The sequence below is a fragment of the Metarhizium acridum genome (assembly GCF_019434415.1).
Source record: "Metarhizium acridum strain ARSEF 324 chromosome Unknown scaffold_574, whole genome shotgun sequence".
Classification (NCBI taxonomy): Eukaryota; Fungi; Ascomycota; class Sordariomycetes; order Hypocreales; family Clavicipitaceae; genus Metarhizium; species Metarhizium acridum.
This window is the reverse complement of record NW_027094044.1, coordinates 907732-927941: the sequence shown is the minus strand read 5'-3', so window position 1 is coordinate 927941 and position 20210 is coordinate 907732. Positions and strand designations below refer to the sequence as shown.

Sequence of the window (20210 nt, the reverse complement as noted above, 5' to 3'; positions counted from 1 at the left end):
GAGACCTGGTCGTGGCTCGTGATGCAAATCTATGCCGTACTCCCTGGAAAGGTCCTGCATTGACTACTTGGTGAGTCATTGACAGTGACGCAGGCATGTAACATCTGTTCGGGCGCGTGTAGTATCCCCATGGCACTTCTAAGGTGCCTTGGTGAAACGTTGGACATTCTCTCAGAAAGTGACGTAGTCAGATGTATCCCCTTGATAGATATTGAGCCTCGAGTCTTTTATTAGCTGTGCTTTTAGAAAGTAGTCATCATGTCGTCCACTTGGCTATGAACAACGTTGCCGATATTACAGCAAAGATTCCACGCCACATTGGAGAAACGGTCTGGTGAATGGCCAATCAAGCGGACCATTCCCACACAACCGGCCAAAGAGATAATCAGATCGGGTCGGACGAGGCTGGCAGCCACTTGTTTTGCAACATCAAACAGCAAATGCGAAAATGCCCGGCCGAACAATGACGTCACGATCGCCAACGCCCGAGAGTATTCGATGTTATAAATGGCCTTGCGAAGCCATACAGGTTATTGTTCGACGGGCAGGCTTCCATCCCTCCCTTGTTAGAGGGGGTTCAGCAACTTCGCAACTTCAAGGCTACTGTGCGCTTGCACTTGCATACAAGAACATGGTAAGTCGTTACAACTGCCGACCTATATAAGCTAATACCTTGCCGACTCATCGCCGCGTAGGGTTTACCGGGGCCAAAAGGTCCAAGTCAAGGCGAAATTCGCTTGCCGCCTCACGCGTGCCCGTCTATCATGTCAGGTCCTGTCACACCTGGCATAGGCAGAGAGTCGTACGACCAAGACTACTTCGAGAGGAACGTCCGGCAGTCACCCAGCGTGACTCCAGGTGCCGATTCCACGCTCCCGGGTTTTCCAGCTACTTGTCGTAATGACCCAAGGCCGGGCTCCTACTTTGATGGAGTTAAACAAGTGAAACAGAGCCCGGCATTGGGTGGGAACATAATATCTGTCACATTCATAGTCCCGCACATCTTGGAATATCGCGAAGGTGCGGACTGGGTAAGCTTGCCAAACCCGCAGCCGCATCTTGGTGGGCATGGATGCTAATTTAGACCACGCAAAGGAACTGCGGCGCTGCTATAACCGCTCGGCTTTGTTGGACGCTCTTCACTATCTCTCCGACAATGGTCCTTGCAACCACACCGTGGTGGCGTGGACAGGCGAGATTCGCCACGCGTCCGACAGCGATGACGATGCCGTGCCTGACGAAGATCCGCCTATAGCTCCTTCATCCACATCCATTTCTCTGGGAGGGAATGCGCGGATGCAAATAGGCCCACCGAAAAACGTCTTTGTGACTCGCGCCGACCAGCTTCGGCTGGAGCGACAGCTACACGAAGACGACATCTCTATCCTTCCCGTCTGGCTTGCAGACGAAAAGGACATGACCTCGGGAGGCATAAAACTGTATGACCAGTCGAGATGGCGACGGTATGCGGAGCACGATCTATGTGCCTTGCTTCATTATCGACAGCACCCACCTAGTGAGCCGTACTCGGAAGGGGTGAGGTGGGCGGATTATTACCGAATGAACCAACTGTTTGCGCAAAAGGTCATCGAAAATTACCGACCAGGGGATATCATCATAGTTCATGACTATTATTTGATGCTTCTACCTCTACTTCTGCGCGAACGGTATCCCGATATAAGCATTGCCTTCTATCTCCACACGCCCTTTGCTTCCAGCGAACTGATCCGGTGTCTTGGAAGACGGCAAAGCATTCTTGAAGGTATTCTTGGTTCCAATCTTGTTGTATTTCAGTCCTTCCACTACGCCCAGCACTTTGCAAACAGTTGCGCCAGAATCCTCGGCTTGGAGGCTACGAGCAGAACTGTGCGGACGGCAACGAGGCGTGTGCGGGTTGAGGTGATACCAATGGGAATCAACATCTCCACGGTTCGCTCCCTTGCGTGGAAGGCCACAGCCACGGAGAAGTGCTCACTGCTAAAACAGCAGCATGGCGGCAAGAAGATCATCGTCGCGTACGACCCCAAAGACAGATTGGGGGGCGTGGACAAGAAGTTGCTCGCCTTTGATCGGTTTCTCAACAAATACCCCGAATATCAGAATCGCGTAGTCCTCATCCAAGTCATGAGCCCGACGACAATGGAGGCAGACGATACAGAAGAATCAGACTACGCTACTGGCGTCAGCGAGCTTGTCTCTGAAGTCAACCGCAAGTACGGTTCGCTGGATTACATGCCCATCCAGCTACAATCCCAGAGTCTCACCATCGACGAATACTTTGCCCTGCTGCGGTCGGGACATGTCGCACTGTTCACAAGCGTTCGCGACGGAATGAGCACGACCAGCTTGGAGTACGTCGTGTGTCAGCAGAATAGCCATGGTCCAATCATCATATCCGAGTTTAGCGGAACGGCCAGCAGCCTCAAGGAAGCCATTCAAATCAACCCTTGGGACACGGACGGCGTCGCAGATGAGATTTACAGGGCGTTGAATATGTCTGAGGAAGAACGGCAAGACATGCACGCGGCGATGCATAAGCATGTTACGGAGCGCGATGTTCGATACTGGGCGACGACCATGGTGCGCCGTTTAAAAAGGGCTGTTGTTGCCCCCGACTCAAAGTCTGTTGCGGCTAAAGGTCTTCCTTTTATTGGCGAGAAGTAGATTATTATGTCCAAGCAGTCAATCTACTATAGGTGTCATGGATGTACGGACGCGGCTGATTGGATGAATATATCTGAATACTGCTGCCCAGGAGAGAAGTAGGACAAGAAGTCGAGATTGACGAGGCACCCATAGCAACGGCAACGTAAGCTGCCAATATGTATTTGACTATTTTGGGGCCGTGAGGAGTGTCCATGTATGACACAAATTCACTGATTCGAGGCTGTATGTAGCATTTTATGAGCATTTAGATTATAACTCGAAATATGTGCCAATGTCCTTCTTTCGAGATGCCTTATCAAATATATTCTTGGACGTAGTTATGATAGGGCCCATTGCCAATTACTGATTAATCCCTGAAACGGTCTATAAATGCATACCAAACGAGAGGGTTGCGGACGTATTGGCTGAATGTTCTGTTCTTTGAAATAAACTTAGACACAGTAAGGTGAGCCATTGATAATTGTGCAAGAGTAATCTCTCTCCTCGCAGTAGTTATTGATGATGCACTACCTTTAGTATCAGCATTGCAGTTTGGTCAACGTCCTTGCTATACACATCACTTACGCGTCCGCCAGCGTCACCGATAACAATGGCACAACTATCGCATATAGGATCACCATTCTGGTCGTCGAAGCCGGCACACAAGGCTTGCCCTAAAGTATGCCAAAGAGAGAGTCGTTAGTAAAATTACCAAGCACAAGCCAGAAGTCTGGTCTCGTTTACCGGGAGTGCAGCCCTTGGCTACCGAGGAGAAAAGGGCAGCAGCAACAATTGTAGCAAGAACGGAGAACTGCATCTTGAAGTTTTCACGTCTCGGGAGAGAGAAAAGTTTTGGATTGAATAGAGTAATGTGAAGATGGATCGTGGAGTGATGGATTGTTTTGAAGCGCCAAGTGGAAGAGATATCGCATCTTTTTATATCCAGAGGACGACCGCTGGATTTCCTTCAATCTTACGGCGCCGACGAACCGAGGCGGAATGATCTGGCAACTCCGACCAATGTTGTGTCACACGGATAAGTGACATAACCTTCCGAAGCCGGCCAATAAATGCAGATGCAGCAGGGATCGACTGCATCAGCACAAAGGATGCATCGCTACGGACACAAGGCGGTTAAGAGGTGATATAGGTTTCAAGGATGAAAGCCCAAGGCAGTTATAACCTATATGCCTCACTCATCTAGGTTAGATTACACACACCTTGAATTCCATGCGTACATTCGGGGTCAAAGGCCGGGTCCCTACACCTAGTTCCCCAAGGACCTTTTGAACCTCAAAGACAACTATTAGATTAAAACTGAAGCTATTCACAAGCCCTTTACGAGCCCTTGTCACATAGGCGTGCAGCCGAGCCCAGGGTTACATTCATGGTGCGTGACCAGCTACGAATTGCATAAGCTCTTGAGTCGATTTCGTGAGCGAAAGATTTGACATGTTCGGGTTATTCCAGATCTGCGACTGATCCAATGCACGATTACTTCTCAAAGAGGGTTGTGCAGCGTCAAAATGAGGGGCACATGGTCATCGGCATTAGCAAAAAGCGTCGAGCTGAGCAGAAGCTCCGCATAAGAAGTGGTGTGTGTAGGACTAGAGTTCATAACTAGCGCACAGGCCTCACATGTAGCTGGTTGTCTTGAAGTTGGCGACATATTGTACATGCCCGCGTTTACTCCTTGGAACTGAATGAGATTACACGATCGTCGTATGCATTATGTGCACGAATCGCCCATAGACGACAAGGTGTCCTGGCATTGTCCTTAACTGGAATTACGTTTAATAATCGCATGATGAATCAAACAGGCCCAAGAACTACCACTTGAAATCCTGCCTTGGTTACTATGTGTCCTATCCTATTCGGAACGTCGGGTCACCGTCCAATCATCTCAACCATCTACGGCCAGACTAAGAAATAAGTCTAGTCCAAATAGAGACAAGCGCGCGTCTTCATTATCAAAGGCTCCTTTTGGGTGTATCTCAATTCCGGAAACTAGCTTGGTTGCTTGTGATTGCTTGGTCAAAAGTTAGATGAAGTAAGCGGAACTTGAGAATTATAAACGTCTCAGCATAATTAAACAAGAGTCATTTAGGCTAGGTATTAGTTCATAGTATACATGATGTTGAAAACAAAAAGACTTGAATAGGAAATCGTATTCGAATGTTGCTAGAGATTTACGAACAAGTTTGACATACAAACAGTTGGGCACGTCACCCTTCGCCTAGCCCGGAGGTCTCGTTGGAGCACATAGTAGGCTTCGACACTTCTGGCGTTATTGGACATCTGCCGACTTTGTCACTTTGGAGGGGGAGGTCTCGTCCTCCCATTCCATGTCCACTTGATCTATAGCTAATCTTTAAGATGTCAATGGCCGTACCACAATCTCTGAAGCAATAGATGCCGAACCAGTCCCTTATGTGTAATGGAGATCCGATGGAGATAGTGCTACTTGTAATTGCGGCTTCATCGGAATCAGCACTGCTATCGGAGCAGCTATGTTGAACCAGTCGACAAGAACCCCGGAGACGTGCATTCGCTCTTTCCAATCTGACGTGTTTGAGCAATGGCCGGCTTTCAAACGTATACTGCCATTCAAAGTTCTTCGGCGTAATGTCCCATGATATGCTGTCAGCGTTATTACGACAACTATGGTACACAGCCATGCGCCAACTTGTCGGCGAAAGAAACATTGCTGTGAAGCCTTGTTGCTACATTTTGCGCATGCCTGCATCGGCGACAACCAAGATTGGGAATCCCAAATCAGGTACATCTACAAGGCGCCTCACACATTCAACTAGCAGCGGCTGAAGTATAGCAGGAATTTTCTCATCCTATGAGGGCGAAGGCGTATGGCAATAGCAGTGGCGAGCCCGGTTTCATTTACTTTGTTGGCCGGCCATGGTTGGATATGGGAAACTGTCTTAGGGTTAGGGTTGCGTTTTGTACGAGGCGAAGATGTATGGTTTAGGCATGGTAGACTAGCATCAAAATATAGCTCACGGCTTCATAGTGAGTTTGGTTGATCCAAATGCAACTCTCACTCTTCGCAGCCGACACCTGATATCCACGGATGCACGCCCAGGAAGATGTGAGCAACATCTACAACATAAAGCCTCCAAGTCAAAGCACCCGAAACGCCACCACAAAATCCCGTCGTCTCCACACGAACCTCGTGAACTCGTTCCTCCACAAACGCACCCGCCGGTCCGACTCAAAACACAGCCACTACATCTCATGAGTAGCGACGGGAGAAGACGAAAGCCTGGAAACACCGTCCCCAAGAGCCAGGCCGGCGCAAAGCGGTTCCAGGTCCCACGCGCCTGTGAGCGCTGCAAGTCCCTCCGCCGAGGATGCGAAGAACGCCGCCCCTGCAGCCGCTGCGTGCGAGCCGGCGCAGCAGACGACTGCGTTGGCCCGTCGCGTCCATCATGGACCTGGACCCCGTCGTCGCCCTCGGGAGAATGGGCGCAGGTGGCCGACGTCGCGGGGAGCCCAGCCGTGACCGAGTGCGCAGCGCTCTTCTTTGAGCACTGCTTCCCGACGATACCAATCGTGACGCCCGAGTACATCAGCCGCCTGCAGCGGCATGTCGCTGCGCATGACGGGGCGGTGGAAGCGTCGGTCCTGCTAGTCGCCCTCTGTGCCTACGTTGTGCTTCACGTCGATGAGCCGCCGAGCACACGTGGGAGCGTCATACCACGCCACGACAAGCAGTACGGGACGCGGTTGCTGGACAGGGCCTCGGCGGCTTACAGGGCGTTTTGTTGGGACCTCGCGCCTTCGCTGGATGCCTGTCTCTTGAACTTCTTCCTCTACGCGGGCCAGACGCGACTGTCCAGACACAGCCAGACGTTGCTGTTCCTCCGCCAGGCCACGGCCTTGTGGCATCTGGCCAAGGACCGCCAGCCCGCGGGGACGGAGCAGACGGAGCAGACGTCGCTGTTTGGCAGGCTGTTTTGGGTCCTCTTGGCCTCGGAACGATCCCACGCCATCCGCTACGGACGCTCCATCACGCTGCACATGACGCCGGACACGCCGGATCTGGACGCTCACAGGGACTCGTTCCCGGGACTATGGAGCCTGGCGGTGCTGTTCCGGCCCATTGACTCTGCCTTTATGGCCGTCATGAATCGCGAGGCGGCTTCTTGGTCGCCCTCTCCCGAGATACTGGATGCTGCCGAGCGGTCCATCAACACCGCGATTCCCGCTCGGTTTCCCTTGCAGGACATGCAAAAGGCCAATCTGCGAATCACGCAACTCTGGCTGCGCATCGTCATCTGGCAACTCCGCCTTCGCCTGGGTTACCTCACCGACATGTCGCACCAACGCAGCCTAACGTACCAGTATCCGCTGGATGTGGCGAGAGAACTTGTCCTCTCAACGCGCGACCTTCCCGCGCGCGCCATGACCGTCCATGGCGTCGGCTTGACGGAGAAGTTGTTTGATATTGCGTCGGCCGTGGTGGACGTCATGGCACAGGCTCCGAGGCAGCGGCACACAGAGGTGGAAGGGCCGCCGGAGGATGATTTGGGCTACATACGCGGCTTGGTGGTGCAGCTGCCCGGCGGAAAGGACGTCTACGACGGCTTGTTGGCGAGACACGTTGAGCAGGCTTTACACAGTCCATTGCAGAACCAGGCGGTGCCAAGTCGGCGAGTTGACGAGTCACCAATATGAGAGTCGAGATGTACTCGAGATGAGACGGGAGACAAATGTTGATACGATGCTAAAGTACTCTCGACAAAAAAAAAAAATCGTGTCTCTACATACATACATGTACACATGTGCCTCTACACATGGTGCTTCTCCCCACCGTCATACGGGTCAACGTGCGTCTTTGCAAACTTGCGCGCCGGCACGCGCTTCTCAAACAGCTCATCCAGCTCAGCATACGTCCGTCCCTTGGGCTCGGGCAATCGGAAAAAGACCCAAACCACGGAAAGCAGACAGCTGCCGGCCCAGAAAAACGCCGTCCTAGCACCCCAGTTCCACGCCGTCGAACTCAGCTGATAATTCGTCATGACGTTGACAAAGATGTTGCTCGCGTTGTACGCGGCTCGCGCCAGCACAATCGTCTTGCTCTTGAGCCGCGTGCTCGACAGCTCAGAAACGAGCGAATACGTCACCGGGCCCACGGTAAAGTCGTACACAAACGTGAAGATGATGAGCATCGCGCCTATCGCCCAGACCGAGCCATTGTCCGTCGAAAAGGACAGACCGCCCACGACGATGAGAAGCACAAACTGGCAGCACAAGCCGCCAAAGTGAATCCTGCGCCGACCAACACGGCTCATCAGGAGCCAGGATCCGGCCGTGCCCACCATGCCCAGCGCATACTGGCCCATGGACAGCGAGAAGCTGTTTCTGGGGTCCATGCCCGCCTGCGTGAGGAAGTAGGAGAAGTAGCCCATGAGGTTCTGCCCGCCGAGCGTCTGCACGAGCCAGATGCCGATGACGATTTCGGAGCGACGCAGGTCCACGCCCCTGAAGCAGTCGACGTAGCTGACCCCCTCTTTCAGCTGGCGCTCCTTTTCATTGGTGTGCTCGATGAGGGCCAGCGTGGCGTCGGGGTTGAATGTCGTGTGAGAAGGCGATGTGAGCCGGAGGAGAGACGCCTTTGCGGATGTGCGGTCGTTTTTGCGCATGTGCCACCAGGGGGATCTGCGAATGCATATCAGCGGGGGGGGGGGGGGGGGGGGGGGGGGGGGGGGGGGGGAATTGGCAAGATCAAAGGTCAAGATGGTTTTTCTTGGGGGGGGAGGTATCAGAATCACAATTGGGGAAGCTCGGGCACAAAGATTCTGTACAGCTCCGTGGCCGCGGGAAGAGGTATAAACAGGATCAAAGCAGATATAATAGAAACAACTTACTCTGGAGCAAACAACACGCCGGCAAGAATGGGAACAGGCCACACCCACTGCACAGCAAAAGGAATCCTATATGCCCACTCGTCTGTGCGTCCACTAGACCCCTTGTTGACGGCCGCGGCGAAGAACTGTCCAATAACCCAGCACATGTTGATAAAGGTAGTCAGATAGGGACGCAGCACAACTGGTGCAACCTCGGATGCGTATGCCGGTGTTATACTTTGAAACGCGCCCCAAGGGATGCCTAGCATCTTTATTAGTTTGAAATAAAGAAAGAAAGAAAAAAGGCACAGAACAGTCACGCATATGCAAGTCACCTGCAACAATGTCAAAAAAGGAGACTTGAACTCACCACACAACACCTCCCCTGCGACCAGGACCCCAACACTCGGCGCAAATACCAAAACAAACACGAATGCAATCATCAGGACCAGAAACAGCACCATGCTCTTTTTATATCCCCATCTGTCAACCGTCCACCCCGCGAGGATCAAGCCAATGATCTCGCCTGCCCTCGCGCCGTTGGACAAGCCAGACTGCCAGGCAGCACTGACGGCGTGTTTCCCGGTGGAAGGGTTGTACGCGCCGTATTTGCGGCTGAACGGCTGCGAGGCGTACAGGTTCCCCAGCAGAGCCAGGTCGTAACCTTCCATGATGAGGGTGGAGGAGAGGAGGACCGACCAGAGGATGGCTTTGGGGTAGAGACCGAGGGCGGTGCCAAGGGACATGGATTGTTCGGCGACGGCGCCAGACTTGGCTTCTGCTATGAGGCTAGATTTGGGGTCGTAGTCGCCATCTTTCCTGTGCTCGTGGTGTTGGGGGCTCTGGACTTTGATGTCCGTGGATGATGGATCCTTAGCCGCCATGATGAAGACTGACAGAGTGAAGGGGGAGTATGATGAGGATAATCAGTGGACCAAGGTGCAGGCCAACGCCATGGCGATGAATGTAACGTTGGCGGCAACATGAACCCTTTTTATCCTTACTCTGGACTCTGGAGAGACAAATTCATGACTATAGTGGAGAAGCCTCGTGGCTTTTTTTACTCTTCCGGCCCATGGGGAAATAGTCGTGTGGGGTGCATCGGCTGTCGAGAGTCTCGCAGCTGGAGTTGACAACGTCTAACAGGAGACTCCGCGTGATACGGCTGTTGACAGGGAGGGCGGCGGAGTTATACGGAGTTGTGGGGATGATGCTGTGGAGGCAAAGCGCGGAGTCTCCGCGTCCGAGCCGTCCTGTTGAGGTAATTCTAATTTCGGACGGAGTGTCCGCCATCATGAGAGTCAAGGCCGACGGTGATGCGGTATTAATGTTCAACAACGTACCGGACCATGGTGAAAATTACAAATATGTTGGATCAAGGAGCACGAGAAACGAGTCTTCTTTCATCTTGCTGCAAAGCCATCTTTTGCCCTCTTCCAACCTCAACCGGTCACTTTGCGCCAATCGACATGGGTGCCTTCATTCGCCATGAGACACCTTACTGGAAAGAGGCAACCTTTTACCAAGTCTATCCAGCTTCCTTCAAGGACTCCAACAATGACGGTTGGGGAGACCTTCCCGGTCTCATCTCCAAGCTGAACTACATCCGCGATCTAGGCGTTGATGTAATTTGGGTTTCGCCCATTTTCGAGTCGCCCCAGAAGGACATGGGATATGATGTTTCCGACTACCAGGCCATCTACGCACCCTACGGCACGGTACAAGATGTCGACATACTCGTGGAGGAATGCCATTCGAGGAACATGAAAGTCATCCTAGACCTGGTGGTTAACCATACCTCGTCTGAGCACCCGTGGTTCAAAGAATCGCGGTCATCAAGAAACAACCCCAAGCGAGACTGGTACATCTGGAAACCGGCGCGGTACGACAAGAATGGTATCAGACACCCTCCTACCAATTGGCGAGGGTACTTTGCGAGCTCAACCTGGACATGGGACGAGACAACGCAGGAGTACTACCTCCATTTGTATGCCGCCGACCAGCCAGACCTCAACTGGGAAAATAAAGAATGTCGAGAGGCCATCTACGAAGAAACTATGCGCTTTTGGCTTGATCGCGGGGTTGACGGATTCCGCATCGACACGGTGAACAAGTACTCGAAGCGACAAGATTATGTCGATGCGCCGATTACAGATGCTGATTCTGAGCACCAACCGGCCCCGGAGATGTGGTGTAATGGCCCTAGAATACACGAGTTCATCAACGAGATGAACCGCAAAGTATTGGCTCCGTACAATGCCGTTTCTGTGGGAGAGCTATCCTTGACTCCGCACCCGTCTCAGGTTGTCCCATATGTGTCTGCCACGGCTAAAGAACTCGATATGGTTTTTGAGTTTTCCGTGATTCGTCTTGGAACGGGGGACGGTTTCGGGGCAAAATATATTTACAACCCGTACCCTCTCACCAAGCTCAAGGACCTCACACAAACATGGCAGTCGTTTGTTGAAGGAACAGACGCTTGGGTAACTGCCTTTATAGAAAACCATGACAACGGCCGAGCCATATCGCGATTTGGAAATGCTTCCACTCGCGAAAAGTGGCTGTCGTCTGGCAAGACTATTGCTCTATGGCAAGCTACCCTCACCGGGTCGCTCTTCATATACCAGGGGCAAGAGATTGGCATGGTGAATATGCCAAGGACCTGGGGCATAGAGGAGTACAAGGATATCGAAAGCCGCAACTTTTACGCCGAGGCAGCTGCGTCAGGTAGTGACGAGAGGGTGCGAGACACAATGAAGGGTCTGCAGATTCTGGCAAGAGACCACTCGAGAATCCCCTTTCAATGGGACAGCTCACCCCATGCTGGATTCACCGACAACGGAAAGCCTTGGATGCGAGTGCACGACAATTACCAGTCCGTCAATGCCTCGCAGCAAATTGAAGACCCGGAGTCGATACTAAACTTTTACAAGGCCGTCTTGAACATGAGGAAGGAGTATTGTGATGTCTTCATCCACGGATCCTTCAAGCTGATTGACGCAGAAGACGAGAAGATTTTCGCATATGTTAAAACATCTAGCAAGCGGGTCAATGAGCGCGGCCAATTGGCAAAGGCAGTCGTGGTGCTGAATATGAGCGACGGAGAACACGAGTGTCCGAATCTAACAAAGTCGCTGAAGGGCAGCGAGGACGACTGGCGGTGTTTGATCAGTAGCGAAACAGGTATTGCGGGGAGCAAGGCGGATAGATGCTCATTGATCGGTGCTTGGCATGGGCGCGTGTATGTCAATTTTAGCAATTATCAATAAGTTGGTGATGTCAGAATTTATTCGAGCTAAGCGGCCTGATTTCGCTTCAAATCCACGTTGATTCATATTGTGCGTTTCGGGAGCCTCCCTCATGACGTCTCATGCCCCAGGCTGTTGCAAATGCGTGCACGAGACAGACAGCCAGGCAGCTAGTGTGATCCTTTGCTGCGGGCTGGCTGACATCTTGCTTTCCTAGAAGCTTCCCCAGATGCCAAGGAGGTCTGGTTGTATGTCAACTGGTGGTTTGATGCGGCCCACTAGCCCCATGTGAGTTCGACAGCTAGACGGGGTTTCTAGGATACTGGCGGAAGCCAAGTGGAATTGACAGCAACCTTGATGGGAAATAGTCGGGATGTGTTGTTCAGTAAAAGGAATCAAGGGAAGTGAGTAGGAAGAGCTAGCGCTTTCGAAGAACTCGTTTCGAACAAACTGGCAAAGCCGATGAGGAGCCTGGTGGTGAGGCAGTTGGCATCGGAGATTTTGATGATTCATCTGCATGCTGCCACCACTGCTGAAGCCACGGGCTGCCACGGGCTGCCACTCAGGCCGTCCTCATCATTCCGTTGGTCAACAGCACCGCTCCTTGGCAGGGACCATGAATCGCGCAAGAGCCATCTGGCGTCAATAGCTCGCTCGGAGCAAAATCAGCCATTTCAAATACATTTGTCGATGTCGTGTCGTGACGCCACTGCAGGTTGGTACCCCTGGGCGCCAACTTGGTGACCTGGTAGCTGGGTTTGCTGGTGTTTTGCCGGCCTGCACTCCGTCCGGAGTACTCGGCAGCTTTTGGCACTGACCTCGTGTGGCAATTTACTTCCTGGAAGCGTCATGGCAAGCCAGCCGATGTTGGATGTTAGTTAAATGGCACATGTTAGACGTTAGACGCTGTACGTTGGATCTCCGCGCTTTGGAAATCACTTCCCGAGCTAAAACCGATAAATGGTTTTATGTCGTGGTTGGCTGGGAATTTGACAAATGATGCGAGTGGGAAGAAAAAAAGGCAAAGACGGGCAAAGACGGGCGAGACGAAATATTCTGGTCCCTAAAGAGCCGGAACATCCACGAAGATATCGACGGGCCATCCCGTACTCCGTCCGGAGTACTCGGCAGCTTTTGGCACTGACCTCGTGTGGCAATTTACTTCCTGGAAGCGTCATGGCAAGCCAGCCGATGTTGGATGTTAGTTAAATGGCACATGTTAGACGTTAGACGCTGTACGTTGGATCTCCGCGCTTCGGAAATCACTTCCCGAGCCAAAACCGATAAATGGTTTTATGTCGTGGTTGGCTGGGAATTTAACAAATGATGCGAGTGGGAAGAAAAAAAGGCAAAGACGGGCAAAGACGGGCGAGACGAAATATTCTGGTCCCCAAAGAGCCGGAACATCCACGAAGATATCGACGGGCCATCCCGTACTCCGTACGCAAGTGTCGTATTGTCGATGGCTGGGCACATCGCACGGTGCAGATGCGGAGCATGCTTGTAGTTGAGAAGGTCAACTGGTCCGGAGTGAGGAAGGAACGAGCCTGTTCATGCCTGTGCCAACCAGCCAAACCAACTTCGTCGCAGCACCATCTCATCCATCTCCCATCTCCCATCTCCAGTCTCCCCTCTGCCGTCTTCCATTGCTTCATGGAATGTTCTACCTTTTTGTCGGCCGTCCCTGTCTGCAGACGTTAAAGTTGGCCGGTGGCTGAGCTGGCTTCTTCTCTCGCTGGCACCCAAGCAAGCAATGGTGGCACATCTCCACAAACTTAGCGCCATGTCTCGCTGGCCCTGGCATCTCGCATAACCCTGCTAAAATGAACTGTCAGTTTTTTTTTTTTTTTACTCCGTACGACGCTGCCAAATTGCGCTGAAGTCACTGCCGACCAACGTCGCGCTGACCCAACCTGCATTTAGTCAGTCTTTTACATGATGTCGTTACACATGTACAAGGTTTTGGACCAGCCTGTCTTGACATGCCCCTGTCGTGTGGCTAACCGAGTTCTGTGCGTTGACATGAGATCGCTTTGGCACCCGGGGAAAGCTGGGGATAGCTGCGGGATCTTCATCTGAAGCCGCAACTTCGTTCGTTGACAAGACGTGCAACGACAATCGAGCCCCCGCCGTATTTCGGGTTTCGAGGTCCAGACGGAGCTAGGGGCGTGATGCAATTCCACACCTCGTATGGCACACTGGGCACCTATCCGAAGACATTCCAGATACTCCGTATACGCGGTAAGATTAGTCCCAAACAGAAACAAAACCAGTCTCGAGCACTGATCCTACATGTCAAATTTTGGTCAACTCTCGCCCCATTTCGATATTGGACCCCCGCCCAACGGAGGCTACATTTGTAGTCATCAGCTGGGATCGCACCGGCGAAATGGTGGCGCAAGCCAGGGTCAGTTCAGGTGCGCCGCCGACTGGTTAGAGTCTTCAAGGCTCCAGCGGGTGGCGAGAAGGACGCTGAATATTACTTCAATGGTGGAATGGTTGAACGGCAAACAGGTACGGAGTGCTCCACGAGCTCATGGGGCAAGCCCAGAGTCAGGTGGGAAAACATGGGTAACACAAGCAGCCAAAGTTGTGGACGTTGGGTGTCCGTGTGTTTTATTAATTGGCCAACCCTACCAACAAATCGACAACGACAGTTACTAATGCCTCCCATCTCACATCATCTGTGTCTTGCTTTTGTGCATCATTGATTCCGGTGCAGACTCTTCGCCACATGCCTGATTGACGGGGGCTTTGCAGCGGCCAAGCTGCGAGGCTTTATTGTCCCTTTAATTATCCCCCTGGCGTATCCTTTTACTTCCAACCGCCCAACATCTCGGGCATGCTTGTTCTGCGAGACCGTGGTGGCAATTCGCAGACGAAACGATAGCTTCCGCTAACGACGAGGAATACCAACTGCGTATTCGTCGTACGCCGTATAGCTCACCAACAGCAAACCGCCGGACTACTATATACAACTCGATGGGAACCAACTTTCGCCGCTAAGCCCAAGCATGCAACTTCTCCTCGTGTCATGGGCTATTCAGGCAACCCGGGAGCTGGTCCCGTAGACCATGGTGATGCGATTTATGCCATAGTGGCATTTGTGGCACTGGCCCTTTATAATGCCATTGAGCTGAACGTCGTCATCTTTTCCTCGTTTCGACGATTCAAGGGCCTTTACTTCTGGAGCTTTGTTGCCGCCACCAATGGTATTATACCACACTCGATCGGTTTCCTCCTAAAAAATGTCATTGGGTCGCACAACTACGGCGTATACATTACCCTCGTCGCCATGGGCTGGGTACCAATGGTTACCGGTCAATCCTTGGTGCTTTACTCTCGACTTCATTTAATATTCTGGAACCAACTCTATCTTCGACTGGTCCTTGGCATGATTATCGCCAATGCCTTTATCCTCCATACACCCATCATCATTCTGATGTACGGGTCAAACAGCTCGCCCAATAACTCGTGGGTGCATCCCTACGTCGTTTACGAAAAGATCCAAGTCACCATGTTTTTCCTACAAGAACTCATAATATCAGCGATATATATCAAATGTTGCTTTTCATTTTTCGACGTTCAAGACAGCTTATATGGGGACGGGGTGCGCAGGATGCGGCGCCACCTGCTGTGGGTCAATATTCTTGTTATCCTTCTTGATATCCCCATTTTGTGTTTGGAGTATGCGGATTACTACGACATGCAAACTGCATACAAGGCGTTCGTGTATAGTGTAAAGTTGAAGTTGGAGTTCAGGATCTTGAATAGGTTGGTGGAAATGACAAACGAGAGGCACAGCGTGGATCCGTTCCGGGATAGCTCGAGCTTGCAGATTCAGCATGTATCCTCGGGGTCTACAGCGTGTCAGTCCCGAGGTGGCAATGTGTCTGATGTATGAACATCCAAGCTCGTTGGACCAGTGTCTTTTTGTTTCACTAGGATGTGAGCGTAAATTCCGGCAACACATGCCATCCACCGTGTCCATTGGCATTCAATCTTGTCCACATTTGTACAAATGACCCAAATCATGATTGCGGTATTGTTGTGACAAGAACTATATAAAACGTGGTATTACCTTCGCATTTCTTGGAGGGTTTCGTCAAACCACAGGCTAATCGGCATACATCGTTCAGGGTCAAGCCATGTTATGAGAGGACCATGTTGATCATTCACCCTTTGTGCGTTCCAAACACTACGTGCAAAAGGGGCCGATTTTCGGATGCACTATATTTAACCAACTATATCACGTTCTTGACTCCCGTTTCTCGCGATCAGCGTGGCGGCTAGTCTCCGGAAACTCGCCGAAACACCAGACCATTTTCCCACTACCCCAACATGGCTACTCTATTACTTACCATGGCCAAGCTTTTACTAACCTAGATTCGCAAAGTTGAAATACATCCAATATCTATAGCTTGTTCCTAATTCTTTCCAAGAAGATGAAACTAAAGATGCAATATAAGTATAGCTGAGTCGGGGGAATGTTCGTGTTCAAGGTTGGTATTAATTGAATGTTGTGCAATTACTCTCATATTTTGCAGTCGGTCGTACTTAAAGGTTATATATTGACAAGCTGGCGCGTGCAAATATTGCCCACTTGTAAAATTTGGAATCGCTTCCGTACTAAAGCTCCAGTAGGGAAGATTATTTGTCGTGCCGATCTGTTTGCCTAGTGTGTCTGCACTTACCCGGGATTTTTGACGCCATGGACTATCTCTAGCCTAGGTGCCGTCTGATAGCTCATTACGTACCTCTTGGGTCACAGAAGTTACCAGAAGCTATGCTTGGGCATAGGGAGTCGAGTTGTCATGGTCGCTCGCCACTATCTCGACTGTGTTGACTGAAGTGATGACGAGCACCCAACTTCGTTCACGTCTCTTTTCCGCCTTTGCCTCGCTTCTATGCTCGTTGAATCCCGCTCTTGCTCGAGAAGGTGTGAACCACGGATTAACAGTCTCAAGGGAAGAGGATACTTAGTGTCACGTATACGGATTATGACCATGGATGTCCAAAAGTAACGGCCGTCGTGCTTGAGCAATGTGCGCATTCGCATTTTTGCATCTGACAATTACTTGAATCTACCGTAATACACAGAACTGCAAAAGGAGTTTTCGACGGAGGTCTTGGCATGATACCGGAATATGGTGCCACTGACATTTTTACAAGGCATCGGCATTGCGAAAGATGATGGCTCAACGGGATAATAAATTCAATAGAAACACACCAAAATTTCTTGTGCAAATTGTAGCCGTAGCTCTGAAACATCCCCTCGCCTTTCTCGAAAGTATTCCACACCAAGTAAGTCATGTTCATTCTATAAAGCACGTGAAAGATGCGGTACCTGGACCGAGAGCTACTATTGTACACCATGATGAAACTAAATTTAACTAACACAGAACAGCTATTACGGCCTACAATACTGCAGCAGAGGCAAGACCTAGCCACGATGCTATATACGTGCACTCTCGCGTCAAACCGGGATCCTGCACATGCAAAGGCGTGTTGTGCCAATGATAGACAAGCCTAGATGGCCAGAAGAACCGCACCCAAATCACCCAGGGCGACAGCAGCGTTTCTGCCTGCGCCAGCGGTGACGATGGGAGGGCTAGTGGCACTGGCAGTGCCGTTGGCCGAAGGGGTGGTGCCCGTCAGAGTGCCTACAGCAGTGGAAGAAGCAGGCGGCGCGCTCGCAAGCTCGGTCTCGGACGTAGTCGCCGGCTCAGAAGGGATCGAGGTTGGAGTTGAAGTTGTCTGTGCAGGCCGGGTAGACGCCTTGATTCTTTGTGGAGGAAGAACGCTCAAGGAGATGGTATCGCCACACTCCTCGAGAGACTGTCCATTCTCGCAACACCCGGCATTGGTGCAGTATAAGCCCGTGGGGCAAGTTTCTTGACATATGCGTCAGTATGGCCGTCGGCAACAGCCATCAACGGAGCTGCAAGGGGGACGTACTGCCGCTGGGGCAGCATGAGTCTCCTCTGCCGGGATCGTAGCAGGTGGGAAAGGAGATACACTCGACGAAGCCGACTCCGCAAGAGCGCTCGCAAGTGTATGGAGCGGGAACGGGCTTGCAAAGCTCCATCTGCCGCTCACAGACGTTCCTCAAGGCCGTCAAGGCAGCCGAAGACCCGGCCTGGAGGGCGGCCGACGCCGAGGAGACGCTGGCAAGGGCGAGGACAGCAAGAAGTTGCATGGTGAATAACGAGTGCAGTAGACGTTGCAAGAGAGCGATGGACTGATAGAGGGCAAGATCGATATTCTGGGAAGAGAACAAAGAATCTCGGGTTGGAGCCTGCACGCCCGACTTATAAATGATGGCTCTGACATTGGCTGATGCCAGGGATCACAGTCAATGGACAACCCCTACAGGCACCACGGCACTTGGGTATGGAAGTTTGCAACATAGCACGGTCCATGAAGTTGCATATAAGGCGGCTTTGCGAGAATGGTGTTGTTCCTCTATCCAATCAGACTTTCTGTTACCTGGAACGGGCTGGAGTAAACACCCTTCTCTGGCGTGCCCTCGTCAACCACACACGTGTGGCGTCTTGCTGTAATTCAGGAGCTGACAAAAGTCGTGAAAAAACTTGAAGCTCTCTGGCCTTCGCTCTTGGTGATGAAGCCAGGCTGAGAGGATTCGCATGACCGTCATGGACGAGAGCTCAACACGTACTTGAAACTTACAACTTGGGCGTGTAAGACGCAAACTACACAGTGTTAGGATAAATAATTTCTCCATGTACGCAAATAGCAACACTTGTATTCCGGTGGCTTGCATACCCCTGGCAGCAAAACGGCCTACGACGTCGCTGTGTAAGGCTAGGCCTTGAGTTGGTGCGGCTACCCTTGGCCATTGTTTTTGTTCTTCTGAGCAAGTTTCGGTCGCTCTCTGCATATTTCCTCCCACGGCGTGAAATGGTGAGTATTTTCTCGAATCGTCATACAGCGCAGCAGAGTTCGTCTGCGTACGAGCAGGCTTCCATTATGGATTACCTGCCAAACGAACTGGTTGGAGGACAGGGGGCAGTAGACATATACATGGGTGTACACGGCCAGACGGCGAATCCTGTGTTTCTTTTCCGAGCTCCATTCACCATTTTGGGCAGTGTCATCAGCTAGATATCTACCAATCCGGTACGAGACGATCCATTAGGAAGCCTGCGAAGGACCTACAGCTCGCTCCAAACATCGTAAAACATGGCCTCTTTACCGTGGCGTTTGAGCTCTTGTGTTTTACTTCATATAACCAACAGGGGAGTTGAAAAAAAGCGTCACTAAAAACGAATACGACATTTATATACCACTAAAAGGATTGCAGGTGTTCCAGAACCGGTTCAAGAAATGTACTGCCCGCAGACCAGCACACTCTCTCATAGGCTATAATTATCAGCGCCATGGCAGTACCAATCCATAGTGAATCCTTTCGCCCATGAAGCAATCAATCGACCATATCCGGAATGTGCCTGCCCATTGTCACCATCCAACGACCAGAACCCCCTCAGGCCCAAGCAGGTGGGCGGCCACTAAGAAGACGATCCGGCCAAGCAGCGTCGATCTAGGCAGTCACATGTATGAGCTGTAGACGATGTGAAATGTATCAGGTAGTTATCCTGACGTAGGTAGGTGACAAAGGCCACGAGCAATGCAGATTCACGTTCCGCTGCATCACCAGGCATCGTCAACCCCACTCTCGAGCGGTACAAGAGTGAGCCGCAAATACTCAATCCTCCGGATCTTGCTCGAGTTTCGTCTTTAGGAGACATTTCACTTTGGACGAGCGGCTGGTCTCGACGCTGAAAACCGCCAATATACCCCCCCCCCCCCCCCCCCCGACACACCAAGCCGACTTGTCAAGATGGCCCTCGACACATAGAAGCAGAGCCCTAAGCGTTGCATCATCCTTGGCCTCATGAAATTTGGCTCGGAGCCGGAATTCAGCGCACGCATAACCCAGCTTGCCGCGCTCAACGAGGCCCTGGACCTGTTCCAATCAAGAGGGTACAATGGAGTCGACACGGCCTGCGCGTACGTCCGCGGACACCAGGAAGCGTTCACCCGCGAGGCCGGGTGGAAAGAAAGAGGACTCGTGCTCGCGGCAAAGGTCAAGTCGCCGAGCAATCTCGGCGACAACTGTGCGGAAAAGGTCCTGGCATCGGTAGAGACTAGTCTCGCAGAGCTGGGCACCGATTTTGTTGATGTGAGTGATTTGAGCATTTACAACCTCCACCTGAAAACTGCCCCGGCCCTTTGGGGAAAAGGGGGGAAAGACAGAAGTACTTGAGTAATGGCGCAAATAATGACGCATAGTCGTAGATTCTACATCTGTGCCACCCCGACAGCGGAACCCCCTTCCAAGACACCCTCCAGGCAATAGACAAGCTACACAAGGCCGGCAGGTTCAGCCAGTTCGGCGTCAGCAACTTCATGGCCTTTTGAGCTGGCAGAA

General features: G+C 51.8%; 7 protein-coding genes across 7 annotated transcripts; 5 read left to right on the top strand and 2 right to left on the bottom strand.

The window, feature by feature from the left end:
* The first annotated feature begins 573 nt into the window (after positions 1–573).
* On the top strand, positions 574–2937 carry J3458_020691 (uncharacterized protein). Its single transcript, XM_007817292.2, has 3 exons — positions 574–634; positions 696–1031; positions 1096–2937. Exons 1-3 carry the CDS (start codon positions 632–634, stop codon positions 2662–2664), a joined length of 1908 nt encoding a protein of 635 aa, XP_007815483.2. The 5' UTR covers positions 574–631; the 3' UTR covers positions 2665–2937.
* Positions 2938–5848: 2911 nt separating this feature from the next.
* Positions 5849–8069, top strand: J3458_020690 (uncharacterized protein). Its single transcript, XM_066122181.1, has one exon. It carries the CDS (start codon positions 5896–5898, stop codon positions 7336–7338), a length of 1443 nt encoding a protein of 480 aa, XP_065972808.1. The 5' UTR covers positions 5849–5895; the 3' UTR covers positions 7339–8069.
* On the bottom strand, positions 7452–9394 carry J3458_020689 (uncharacterized protein; the record flags this gene model as incomplete). Its single annotated transcript, XM_007817290.2, has 3 exons — positions 7452–8322; positions 8532–8772; positions 8881–9394. The coding sequence occupies 3 exons, from the start codon at positions 9392–9394 to the stop codon at positions 7452–7454; spliced, it is 1626 nt and encodes a 541-aa protein (XP_007815481.2).
* Positions 9395–9979: 585 nt separating this feature from the next.
* Positions 9980–11779, top strand: J3458_020688 (uncharacterized protein; the record flags this gene model as incomplete). The annotated part of the gene is made up of 1 exon (XM_066122180.1): positions 9980–11779. The coding sequence occupies one exon, from the start codon at positions 9980–9982 to the stop codon at positions 11777–11779; it is 1800 nt and encodes a 599-aa protein (XP_065972807.1).
* A 3013-nt stretch (positions 11780–14792) lies between these two features.
* Positions 14793–15662, top strand: J3458_020687 (uncharacterized protein; the record flags this gene model as incomplete). Its single annotated transcript, XM_007817288.2, has 1 exon — positions 14793–15662. The coding sequence occupies one exon, from the start codon at positions 14793–14795 to the stop codon at positions 15660–15662; it is 870 nt and encodes a 289-aa protein (XP_007815479.2).
* Positions 15663–17287: 1625 nt separating this feature from the next.
* On the bottom strand, positions 17288–17957 carry J3458_020686 (uncharacterized protein; the record flags this gene model as incomplete). Its single annotated transcript, XM_066122179.1, has 2 exons — positions 17288–17652; positions 17717–17957. The coding sequence occupies 2 exons, from the start codon at positions 17955–17957 to the stop codon at positions 17288–17290; spliced, it is 606 nt and encodes a 201-aa protein (XP_065972806.1).
* Positions 17958–19673: 1716 nt separating this feature from the next.
* Positions 19674–20200, top strand: J3458_020685 (uncharacterized protein; the record flags this gene model as incomplete). Its single annotated transcript, XM_066122178.1, has 2 exons — positions 19674–19961; positions 20078–20200. The coding sequence occupies 2 exons, from the start codon at positions 19674–19676 to the stop codon at positions 20198–20200; spliced, it is 411 nt and encodes a 136-aa protein (XP_065972805.1).
* Positions 20201–20210: the final 10 nt, after the last annotated feature.